The 12,100-nt window shown below is 38.1% G+C and overlaps 1 protein-coding gene across 2 annotated transcripts in view; it reads left to right on the top strand.

Annotated features, from left to right (window-relative positions):
* adamts10 (ADAM metallopeptidase with thrombospondin type 1 motif, 10) overlaps positions 1-12,100 on the top strand; it is a 51,425-nt gene that overhangs the window by 15,000 nt on the left and 24,325 nt on the right. The window contains exons 6-12 of one of the 2 annotated variants that reach the window (XM_042762057.1): positions 20-103; positions 2,861-3,006; positions 3,549-3,592; positions 4,547-4,652; positions 6,096-6,242; positions 7,368-7,509; positions 9,260-9,367. In XM_042762057.1, the coding sequence (XP_042617991.1) occupies positions 20-103; positions 2,861-3,006; positions 3,549-3,592; positions 4,547-4,652; positions 6,096-6,242; positions 7,368-7,509; positions 9,260-9,367 (777 nt within the window). Of the gene's footprint in view, positions 1-14; positions 104-2,860; positions 3,007-3,548; positions 3,593-4,546; positions 4,653-6,095; positions 6,243-7,367; positions 7,510-9,259; positions 9,368-12,100 lie in introns of both variants that reach the window. The other variant, XM_042762058.1, reaches the window with a different exon arrangement.

The following is a 12,100-nucleotide window of genomic DNA, read 5'->3' as shown; positions in this document are numbered from 1 at the left end:
TTGTTTCCCTGGAGGTCAGGTTGCCAAACTGTTCCAGGATTCTAGCCTGGGGAACGCAGTGAACATCGTAGTGACGAGGCTTATTCTACTCATGGAAGACCAGGTACTATAACTGAAGCACATTTGCCTAGGGGACTGTTACATTTATTACATTTGCCTGATCACAGTATTTGTGCACTTTAAATTCCAATGCTGTTTAAGGACTACAAAAAAAGGCTTGTAGGAACTACAACAAGCTTCTTCCCAGGTTTGTGATATCACTAACCCCGATGTTTACATAAACCGTGCCCCCAGAAACATGCAAATGGCCGTAATGGTAGTAATAATCACAACACATTGGGCCAGCTAACCAATATGAGCCCATTGTGGAGGGGCTTCATAGAACTAGGAAGTCAACAGGCTGTTTTGATAAGAATGGAAACAGCTGTGTAGAATGAAGGTAAAATATGTGAAAATAATGTGTTTTTTTTAAACCGATGCATGAGCACTTGTTACACTGCACCCCATAAACACAAGCAAGCCTTTGAAAAAAGCTGATCAACCGCTCATTTAATGTAAAATATACAAATATATTATTTTAAAATTTTGACTGAAGGATTTAGGATAGAAATATAATTGTTAAAAAGTTTGGGGTCTGTACGTTTTTTTTTTCACTAAGATGTGTTAAATTTAACAAAAATGACAGTAAAGACATTTAGATTGTTAGACAAGATTTCTAATTTAAATACAGTTCTTTTGAACTTTCTATTTATCAAAGAATTCTGAAATGTATCACAATTTCAAACATTAAGTAGTTTTATACTAATATGTAGTTTTATAGGAAAACTGCATATTAAAATATTAAAAAATATATTTCAAATATTGTCATTCTTGCAATTCTAGCCCTGTGCAATATTTAAAAACTTTGTAAAATCCTGAACGAAACATACACTTTATTGTATAATTCCAAGAACATGTGCATTAAGCTTACTAGCAACATAAGCAATATTTATTGCAATTATTTATATACAAATTATTCATCAGACAAAATTTCATGATTGTGACAACCAAACACATACATATATAAGCCTTAGTCTGGCTTATTTTACCTGTCAAAGAATTCCTTGTTTGTGTATTTACAGGCAAAAGCTTCCTAGTCTGAGGCAGTTGAGACAGTCCACATAAGTCTGGACTGTTTGCTACCCGGCTCTGCTGGGTGTGTCCAGAGAACCTGCCATGACTGCTCTTATTGTTGATTGTTGACCTCTCATTTTGCCACACTCATGAATGTACAGGGCCTAAAAAAATGTGTAAAAAATCTAGCAAAATCTAAGGGGAAGCCAAACTGTACTGCTCCTGTTCTTGCTGCCTGCATTTAAATGCAATCAATCTGACTCTGTCATGCATTCAGGCTTCCACCTCTGTCCTGAGTGGGGCATGACGACACCACATGAGCGAGTTGGCTTGCTCCGTGGGATCTCTGGAATACGCCGACCTCAAACAGGCTCCTACAGACGACGCAGGGCAGGGAAAGGACAGGAGTGCGGTTTTGCGGTGTATTTAATGAAGCATTAATGATCCCAAATCGCAGACAGCTAAAAATAAATCCCCCTGTAATTTGTTCCGCATAATGTCATTTGACAAATGATAGGAGACCGGTCATTAGGAGCAGTATTAGCCGTGTTGAGATAGCCACCGTGTGGCGCGCTGAGGTTTCATGGAACCAAACATGGTTCGTTTCCAGATGAGAACACCCCGCCACCCCCTGTGGTAGAGGAAACCTGGAAAGTTAGGACTCTGAGCCCTGGATTGTGGGATGATACAATTACTGTCACGTGTATGTTCCTGTTTTCCTTATTTGGTCCTTCCTGTTCCTGTCCTAATTGTGTTCCAGGTGTGTCTAGTCATCATCCTGGTTTCCCTGTGTATTTAAGTTTGTGTTTGTGCAGTCTGTCTTTGTCTGGAATTGAATGTCCTACGTGTGTGTTTCTGGCAAATAAAATACTGTTTCATGTTAATCCTCTTCGTCTCCTCGTCTCCACCACAGTAGTCAATCAGTTACAATTATAGACTATGCCAGTGTGGGCATTAGGTTATGAATCTGTGTCTTGGGTGATGGTGCCAGGCATAGTGGTAGGGAATAACTGTCTGTCTTTTTGTACATTCTAGCAGTGTGTTTGTTGTGTCTGTATTACCATACAAGCCCTCATCAACTGTAAATTTATCAATAAAGCAGAGAAATGGCTCAGAGATGTGCATGTTCAAGTCCGCACAGACTGCCACATTTACTTTCATATGAAAAAAGTCCCCACTGGTGAAAATGGATCTCTTTAGGAATCGACATGATTGGAATTTTGCATGACTAGAGAGGAGAAATTCCCATGCAAATTTCACATCAGGTTCATGTTTGTTGCACGTTTAAAACTAAATGTGCTGCATTAACTGCTATAAAGCTGCTTGCCTCATGTATTGCTACGATATGGACCGTCTTTCCTTGCAAATTTTTTGGTCGACATTTTTGCTAATTTGATCTCACCTTAAGGTGTAGACACTATATGTGAGCCATATGCATACTGTACCAATGGCAAATGGAAGAAGTGTTCTGTGAAACCTTTTTGAAAACAATCAATACTTATGCAGTTTTGTTTTGCACAGAATTGAAATATTTCAGCTTGAAAGAACCAGCATATTGTCATCTGTTAAAAAGAAGTCCAGTATCAGCCTAGTTGGGAAAAAATTTTAGGCTCTTACTGTACTACAAATACATATGAGCATGCACATACATTTATCTCATCAAATTATACACAAAGAGTACGATGTATATGCAATAAATCTGATCCAAGTTTATCTGATCCAAATTTTTCCTTTCCTCTCTTGCCAGCCCACACTAGAGATAAACCATCATGCAGGGAAGTCTTTAGACAGTTTCTGCAAGTGGCAAAAGTCCATCCTGCACCGGAACGGACATGGAAATGCCATCCCTGACAATGGAATTGCTCACCATGATACAGCAGTCCTCATCACCAGGTCAGCATATTTCAGTATATGCTTTTAAAAACTTTTTCAACACACACACGCACACACTAACATCTGTCTAATATTTTGAAGCACTCCATTGGTTCTACAAGGCAACAGGTCATAATTAAAATGGCTGTAATGTACTTGAAGTGTGTGTTTGGAAGAACAAGCGATTTATGGTAAATCATGCTATAGCTTTAATCTACACAATGAGGAGTTAGGTTGAATTCCTGTGCCTCAGAGTTGAGTGAGAGAGATAACGTGAAATATGAGAAAGAAACAGAGAGTTATAGTGAAAGAGAGTAGCAGAGAGAAAGAGAAATTGTGGGAAGTGTTGAGTCGTTATATTGGAGGTTATATCAGAGGGTATGTCTGCTCGATTCAACAATCACACACCTCCATTATCTTCACACTCTTATCATAACACTTTCCAATCCTACATTAACTTTACCAAATACACAATAACACTGTGTATGTGTTCTGTGGAAACCCAAGCAGTTTATTCACCCAAAAATAATTTAAAAAACATCATAAATCTGGTGTGTTTTCAGGTATGACATCTGCATCTACAAGAACAAACCCTGTGGAACACTTGGTAAGACATCCATCTATCCATTTAACCGATCCATTCAGTTGTCCAATTAATCCATTCTACCAATCTATCCAATCTGTCCATCCTACCAATCTATCCATTCTACTAGTCTATCCAATCCATCTATCCATCCCACCAATCCATCTATCCATCCCATCCATCCATCCATCCTACCAATCCATCTATCCATCCCATCAATCTATCTATCCCATCCATCCCACTAATCCATCTATCATCCCATCAATCTATCCATCCTACCAATACATCTATCATCCCATCAATCTATCCATCCTATCCATCCATCCTACCAATCAATCTGTCCATCCCATCCATCCATCCATCCAACCTACCAATCCATTCAATCATCCATAATTAATTGCCTTATTTGTCTGCATATATTAAGTATTTTCTTATTCATTGATAAATTCTCATTTCTTCTCTGTTCTTAACCAAGCTAATCGAAGGTTTATTGGTACTGGTTAGTTTTCACTTTTAATTTTGATTAGTTTGTAGTGACTAATTAATTAATTAACTAATCAGCAGTACTGTAGTACGATTTGCATATATGTGTATTTGCATATACACCTTATTTTTCATTGTGGAAGAAAGCTATTTCCTGTGAATGTGTGGAACCAACAAACTATCAGCTACAACAAAACAACAACTAAAATAAAAAAAATTAAATAAAATTTAAAAACAATTTTTCAAAAAAAATTTTTTATTGTAATTGGGTTAAAAATATGATAATATGATAACAAATACAAGTTTGCAATTTTAATCAACATAACATGTACTCCTTTTGTACAGATGAAATAACTGAAAGTGGCTGACACAGTAAGCCGAGTTAAAAAGACCCGGCCCACTCTTACGTTAAAAATAAGGTGGATAGTATTGTAGCATATATGTGTATGTGTGTCCATGTCACTGTGCCTGTGTGCACACGTGTGTCCGTATCAGGTCTGGCACCTGTTGGCGGTATGTGTGAGCCAGAGAGAAGCTGTAGCATCAATGAAGACATTGGTCTGGCGACTGCTTTCACCATTGCACACGAGATAGGACACACGTGAGTCACCTCCAATTCCTCTACTGCCTTCCTTGCTTCTTATGTTCCTCTGTTCCTGTGTGTCTTTTGGCCTGAATTTTGATGATTGATGCTGTTTACTTTGGGTCAAGAGGGAACTGCAGGTGGTTTGTGAATTAATTAAAAGCTAATTCATTAGATAATAAACATGTAAAATGAAAAAAAAAAAAATACAAAAATATAAAATAAAATGAAATGCTTATTAAAAGAGATTCAGTATTTAATTTTTTACCTGCTTTTAATGTGACCAATAAACAAAGTCAGAGAATTGTGAACATTCAAATGTGTTGTTAAATTATTGAAATATTAACTTAAAATCTCAGAAGGCATTAAGTATTTTTAGTTCAAAGGGGTTCGGCTGACAAAAAAGTTTGGGAAACCCTGATGTACCTAAACTGTGACAAAATTGTCAGTATATAGTATATTCCAAAACTTTCATATTCCAAAACCTTTTGAAGCTCTACTATAAGACATAATTACATCTGAAATTCCAGTTTTGCCTACTTGAGTCATCAGGGGATATCCTCTCAACTCTGACCCTTGACATTTGACCTCTACTCTGAGTGGCCTACCAAAACAAACTTAGGTTAAATTCAAGGATGAACTCTAAAATCACTGGAGACTTTTAAATACAAATAATGCTCATTATTACACGGCTCTGTGGAATACTTGTTTCTGAATGGTCAGTCACGAAATTCAGAGGTATGTTATGTAAGGGATAATGTACATCCAGCCGGTTGTTCTCACAGAATAAACCCGACAGGGTGATCGCGGAGGGGTCTTGCATCAGCCTGAAGGGGTTTATTCTGCGAGAACAACCGGCTGGATGTACATTATCCCTTACTTATCAACCACTACACTAATGTTTTCTCTCAGTCTTGTAATATTTATATCTTGCCCACTGCTCCGGGTGTTTGTTCACAGTATGTGTGTGTGTGCACTTGGATGGGATAAATGCAGAGCACAAATTCCGAGTATGGGAAATCTAAATATATGGGCAAGCCTGGTTGATATCACACTTTGGAATACTTCCTTAAAAGGCAGTTGTGTTGTCATTTCTGCTGCTTTGGTAGTTGAAAGCATTTTTTCCCCCGTCATGGTACAGATCTGATCTCTGTTTGTGCTGGGTCATTCAGCACATTGTTGCCCTGGCTACGCTCATGGGCCTCAGAGTTGTTTTCATAGGTGGTGAAGTCATTAGTGGTCTGGTCCTTATGGTTCATCCAGGTACCTTTGAACTGATGGCCATATGACACTGCACACTGGGGCTGTCCAGACAAGGGGGCATATGTTTCACTGTGTATATGATTGCATAGGTTTGTGAGAGGTGCTGATAGGTTTGGGTATGTATGTTCACATTCTGTAACCAGGACCATGGGATTCCATTTTTATAATTCCATAAAATCATTCATCTCTCTCTTTCAGGTTTGGGATGAATCATGATGGTGTTGGCAATGAATGTGGGGTGCGCAGTCAGGAGACCGCTAAACTCATGGCTGCCCACATCACCATGAAGACTAACCCCTTCGTCTGGTCTGCCTGCAGCCGCGATTACATCACCGACTTCCTCGAGTGCGTCTGCTGCCTCAGTCTGAGATCTGTATTTTCACTGAGACATATTGGATTTAGTGTGAAATATTGACCATATCATTACTGAATTTTAGTAACATAAATTTTTAAAGGATTGGATTATAAAAATGAGTGATGTGAATGTCTGTTTAAACTCATTCAACATGACCATCTAAGTTTGTGTTTAAGAGGCATTTGTTACATGAGGTGCTTAAAGGGATACTCCACCCCAAAATGAAAATTTTATCATTAATCACTTACCCCCATGTCGTTCCAAACCCGTAAAAGCTCTGTTCGTCTTCAGAACACAATTTAAGATATTTTGGATGAAAACCAAAACTTTTACGGGTTTGGAACGACATGGGGGTAAGTGATTAATGACAAAATTTTAATTTTGGGATGGAGTATCTCGTTAATAATTGTAGACCAATATACAGGCTAATTAATATTTGGACATTGTAAACTATGCCTGAAGTCTTCTGACAGCTAGTTCACTTTTTTTTTCAAATATTTTAATGAATATTTGTTGTACATTTTAATCCAATCTTTTTCTTTTCATTTTAAATATTGTTTATTTTTATACACTACAGTAAAGACTTCTTTTGTTGTTACAAAAAAATCTTATTTCAAATATGTGCTGTTTTATTTTTATAAACTTTAATATTTAACTGTTAATATTTAACAAATTATTATTTATTATTACTGTTAATATTTAACTAATTATTATATTATTATTTAACTAATAATAATAATATGTTTCTTGAGTGCCAAATCAACATATTAGCATGATTTCTGAAGGATCGTGTCACACTGAAGACTGGAGTAATGGCTGCTGAAAATTCATCTTTGCTATCACAGGAATAAATAAAACTTTAGACTATATTAAAATAGTATCAAAATAGTCCGTGGCACTTTTGTGTAAATTTCTTTCTATGGTGATTAAAATAGGTTCCTAACCATTGAGGGAGGAATCTATTTTTTTTTTCACGACACACTGATAAAAAAAACAAAAAAATCCCATAATTGTTGGAATTTAGTGTTTGTTGGCATCAGGGCAGCATGAACTAGCCTTTACACTTCCATCACTTCTCACACACCCATTATGTTTTCTTTCTGATTGTTTCTCAGCTCTGGCATGGGTTCCTGCCTCAACAATGTTCCCCCCAAGCAGGAATTTGTTTACCCCACCACAGCCCCTGGCCAAGCCTATGATGCAGACGAGCAGTGCCGCTTTCAGTATGGAGTGAAGTCTCGTCAGTGTAAATACGGGGTACTTGCATCACTCAGTGTAATCGACAACAGTTCTTCACCCAAGAAAGAAAATTCCATCATCATCATCATCTATTAAAAATGCAGATGAGCATGATTTTTGACAATGGTACCATGACAATACCATGTTTTTTCTGATGTACCATTCAAAAGTTTGGGGTCAGTGACATTAAACCTTCTATTCATCAAAGAATCCTGCAAAATGTATCAGTTTTATTTAAATGACATTTTTCAAAAACATTTAAAAAATCCAAAACCCCAAACTTTTGAATGGTAGTGTACATCACCATACAAGAACAGCATTGTGTTTTAGACATTAGAACATAGATATTAGATGTTTATATTATAAGTAACAAAAAAAAATATGATAGTCATACTATGCATATGCAATATTTTGTGTTCCAAAGGCATAAGATAACTTTTTGTGCTGAAGTCATGATTTGCTAGAACATTTTCTTTTTTTATTTTGGTGAGCTATTCAAAACATGTTTAAAATATTTCTTTTTTTTTAAATCTGTAAAATTATATTATTTGTATATTGACTCTTCTTAAAATATCTCATTTAGAAGTATATAACCATCCTAGAGTAGGACATCTATGCTCAAGTAGAGTCTTTGTACAGATGAATTATGGGTTATGGTCCTATCCAGGTTGCCTTTATCCCCACAGTAAATCATTTAGTACACTCTTTATCTCTCTCTCTGTAAATCTGCACCAGATGGTCGTTCTACCTTTCACTGGCTGTAATATTCCATCTTTTTGCTCCCCCCAAGCCTTCAGACACTGGCATTCTGCCACTTTTGTCCAAAACCACAAGTTAGTCAAAAGTTTGCTTCTCTTTGGTTTGCGGCTCTATTCTCTGCCAGCCAAGCCTGACCCTTACACCTCCACAGACCCACAATGGAGCTCAGAGCTCAGTCTGTGTAGTGTGCTATGTCTGCTCTCGTTGAGTCAAGCTTTAGGTATTGACTGATTTATTGGATACCGTTGCAGGAAACTGAAGATCTGTAGGAGGATAACAAACACTAGTTCAGCTCTCAATGTAACTATGTAGTCTAATAAAGCAGGAAGTAATTAGGTAGGTCTGAAGTGCAGTGTGTTCTTTACTTCTTTTTATTTGTGGGGGCATCTGATCCACATCAGAAACAAAAACAGTACCATTATATAACTACAACATGCTAAAAATGCTCAGAACACCTTCGCATCCACATAGCCACATCGGAATAAGTTGTTTGGTGAAGATATGTCCAATTTCTGCGCTTTCCATACATTTCTTCAATCTCATGAGGGTTTCTTAAGGTCTGTTTTTTACTAGGGTGACCATACGTGCCATTTTTACGGGACCTATCCTGTACAGGATTTCTATATTGCCAGTGAAAACTATAGAGAGCAGCTCCTTATTCTTTCGAATCGCTCTCGCGGTACTTTGATGTCAAACATCGATCGATCTGCGCAGCGCTGCTTCAAGTCGAACGAATACATCTAATATACGCGGATATTTGCATTGCTTTGACCGTTCTCTGAAGATCCCACCTTCTAACGCGCCACGATCGATCGATTATGTACAATGCCTGCACATTATTGGTCAAGCTACATTTCGATCATTACCTCAGCAAGTATAAAAACAGGAAACAAAGCAAAATACAGAAATCCTGGACAGGACGTGTCCCGTAAAAATGGCACGTATGACCATCCTACTGTTTTCCGCCTTATCTGGAGTTTTGTTTAGTGGCTTGTGTGTGTGTGTTCAGGAAGTGTGCAGTGAGCTTTGGTGCATGAGTAAAGGGAATCGCTGCATCACCAGTAGTATCCCAGCAGCCGAGGGCACCATCTGTCAGACCAGCACCATCGAAAAAGGGGTAAGCACAATGATTTCTGGGAACATGCCAGCAGTGGCGCCATGAAGAGTTTTAAGGGAGGTATGCAAGACCGAAATGTAGCCCCGCTTCTTCAGATGAATGTGTCTTTTCGTTTGACGCTTTATAAGAAATTGAAAGAAACTATAAATAAATTGTCCGACAGATTATCAGAATTCTTGGCCCGAGTCCGACTGGTGCCCGTGTCTCTTTTTCTCTCTCTCGTTTCACCATTGCACAGCTGCTATTGCAGCCAGTAAAATAGTTCAGTTTTGTTTTTAATGGCAAAGTGGTTATATTTCTTTTCGTTTCTTTATTAATAAGTTAATTTAGAAATATGTTTGGAACATTTTTTTGTTTGTTAATTTATAGTTTTTTTTAATTAACGACAGACATCGGCAGACAATGAGTTAATTACGTTTGATTAAATTGAATTTAGCCTTCTGAAATAAACATGACTTGCCTGGAATAAAATCTATGAGCCTGTCCTCCAACAAAAAACGACCATATAGGTCGTTTGTGCAAGCACCTTATTACGACCTATATTTACGTGTTAAAGTTAAGCGGCCTCTAGAGGGGGTAAAAATAATGACAGTATCGCGTTGCGTCTGTCGTCATGAAATGACGTATAACGTCATTACCAATCAAAATGCACGTTTATTTAAATGCAATGTGTGGACTTATTACTCCGATCTCACCGTAATTCTTACATATTTTACTAGGTGGCTTATTCGTTCGAATGAACACACCTAACCCCACCCCCTAAACCTAACCCTCACAGAAATCATGCTAAATTATGATTTATTGAGCATATACATTTTACGTGCATGTCCGTTCTCTAGGATCGAACCCATGATAGCATGATTGCATATCAAGGTATAACGCAATAATCTACCAACTGAGCTACACGAAACACAAATCACAGTGCAAATAAAAGAGTACAAAACATTAATATGAAAACGACCTTTTGCCGATAGGGGCGCAATTGTAGTATACGCTCTGATGGGTCGTATTTCAGGGATTTGGACAAACGACCTATACGAGCGTATTAGTTGGAGGACAGGTTGAAATCTATAGATATGAAACACTTAAATCATATCACAATGTTAGCTTAAATGTTTAACCTAAAAAATTAAAACTTTTAGTTTCATATCCAGGGCCGTAACCACCACAGGCCCTGTCCCAAATGGCACCTTATAGGGTTAGTTCACCCAAATATTAAAATTCTGTCATTAATGACTCACCCTCATGTCGTTCCAAACCCGTAAGACCTCCGTTCATCTTCGGAACACAGTTTGAGATATTTTAGATTTAGTCAGAGAGCTTTCTGTCCCTCCATTGAAAATGTATGTACGGTATACTGTCCATGTCCAGAAAGGTAATAAAGACATCTTTAAAGTAGTCCATGTGACATCAGAGGGTCAGTTAGAATTTGTTGTAGCATCGAAAATACATTTTGGTCCAAAAATAAAAATATTGCGACTTTATTCAGCATTGTCTTCTCTTCCAGGTCTGTTTTGAGTGCGACTGCTGTGACTGTTGACGTACGACGCTGCTGACGTGTTATCTTTGTTATTGGGCGCACCAAAAAACACGTCAGCAGCGTCATACGTCAACATACATTTTCAATGGAGGGACAGAAAGCTCTCGGACTAAATCTAAAATATCTTAAACTGTGTTCCGAAGATGAACGTAGGTCTTATGGGTTTGGAACGACATGAGGGTGGGTAATTAATGACATAATTTTAATATTTGGGTGAACTAACCCTTTAAACCAGCGCGGTTTTCCTCTGAGTCTGCACTTTCGTAATGCCGCTTTGACTGTCGGGTAGAAATCTGCTGCGGAGCTCGTCCCAGTGCGGACTCGGCAGAAGTGTGGATCGAGGGCACATAACTGCTGCAAAGGGGGTGCTCGCGACCCTTCTGAATGTTAAAATTAAAAATGGGACACCCTATATATGGCCCTGTCCCAAATGGAACACTTCATGTGCACTTGCGGTATTATGGACAATGGCCAGACACGTACGCGTGTCCGTTAAGACCACGAGACCGTACGATGTCCCATATGTCATTTTAGCGTTACGAATGGTGCTCGGGAGCGCCCCCTATGCGGCTGTTATGCACCCTCGATCCGCACTTCTGCCGAGCCTGCACGCGAGCCATTCACAGAAACAGAGTAATTTCACGTTAGAAATATGGCCATTTGAGAGAGAGAGATGGAAGTTGCGTTTGTGAATTACCTGCATCTGTGCATCTCTTTCTACAAAAATGAAGTTGTGAGTTTAGTTAAAAACAGCGATTTTACCTCCTCGTTGTTGAGTAATATAATGTAGTGATCCAGTATCAAATTAACGAGTCGCGGGGCAGCGGGCCGTAGACAAGTTTCTGTGCTCTGATTTGTGTGCGAGTGGTGTGTGCATATGTCAAGTGCCGCATTAATATAACTTTTTATATATAGGCTACCATTCAAAATCAGTTAGATTTTTAAAGATTTTTACTCGAGTCTCTTATGCTCATCAAGTCTGTATTTATTTGATAAAAAATAAAGAAATAAGCCAGTAAGTGTTTGTGTGAAGAGTGGAAGCTAAAGCGCGCTTTGCAGGACATTGAGGCACCAGCGCAATCACTTGCATTTTTTTCTTAATAACAGTATAAACAACTTAACGCCGTCATTTTTGCTCATAAAGAAAAGAGTAATACATCATTCGGAACTGTAAAGGGTCTACTTTTATTTGT

Source organism: Cyprinus carpio, chromosome A8 (assembly GCF_018340385.1).
Source record: "Cyprinus carpio isolate SPL01 chromosome A8, ASM1834038v1, whole genome shotgun sequence".
Classification (NCBI taxonomy): Eukaryota; Metazoa; Chordata; class Actinopteri; order Cypriniformes; family Cyprinidae; genus Cyprinus; species Cyprinus carpio.
The sequence above is the reverse complement of the archived record's forward strand: the minus strand, read 5'-3'. Positions and strand labels throughout refer to the sequence as shown.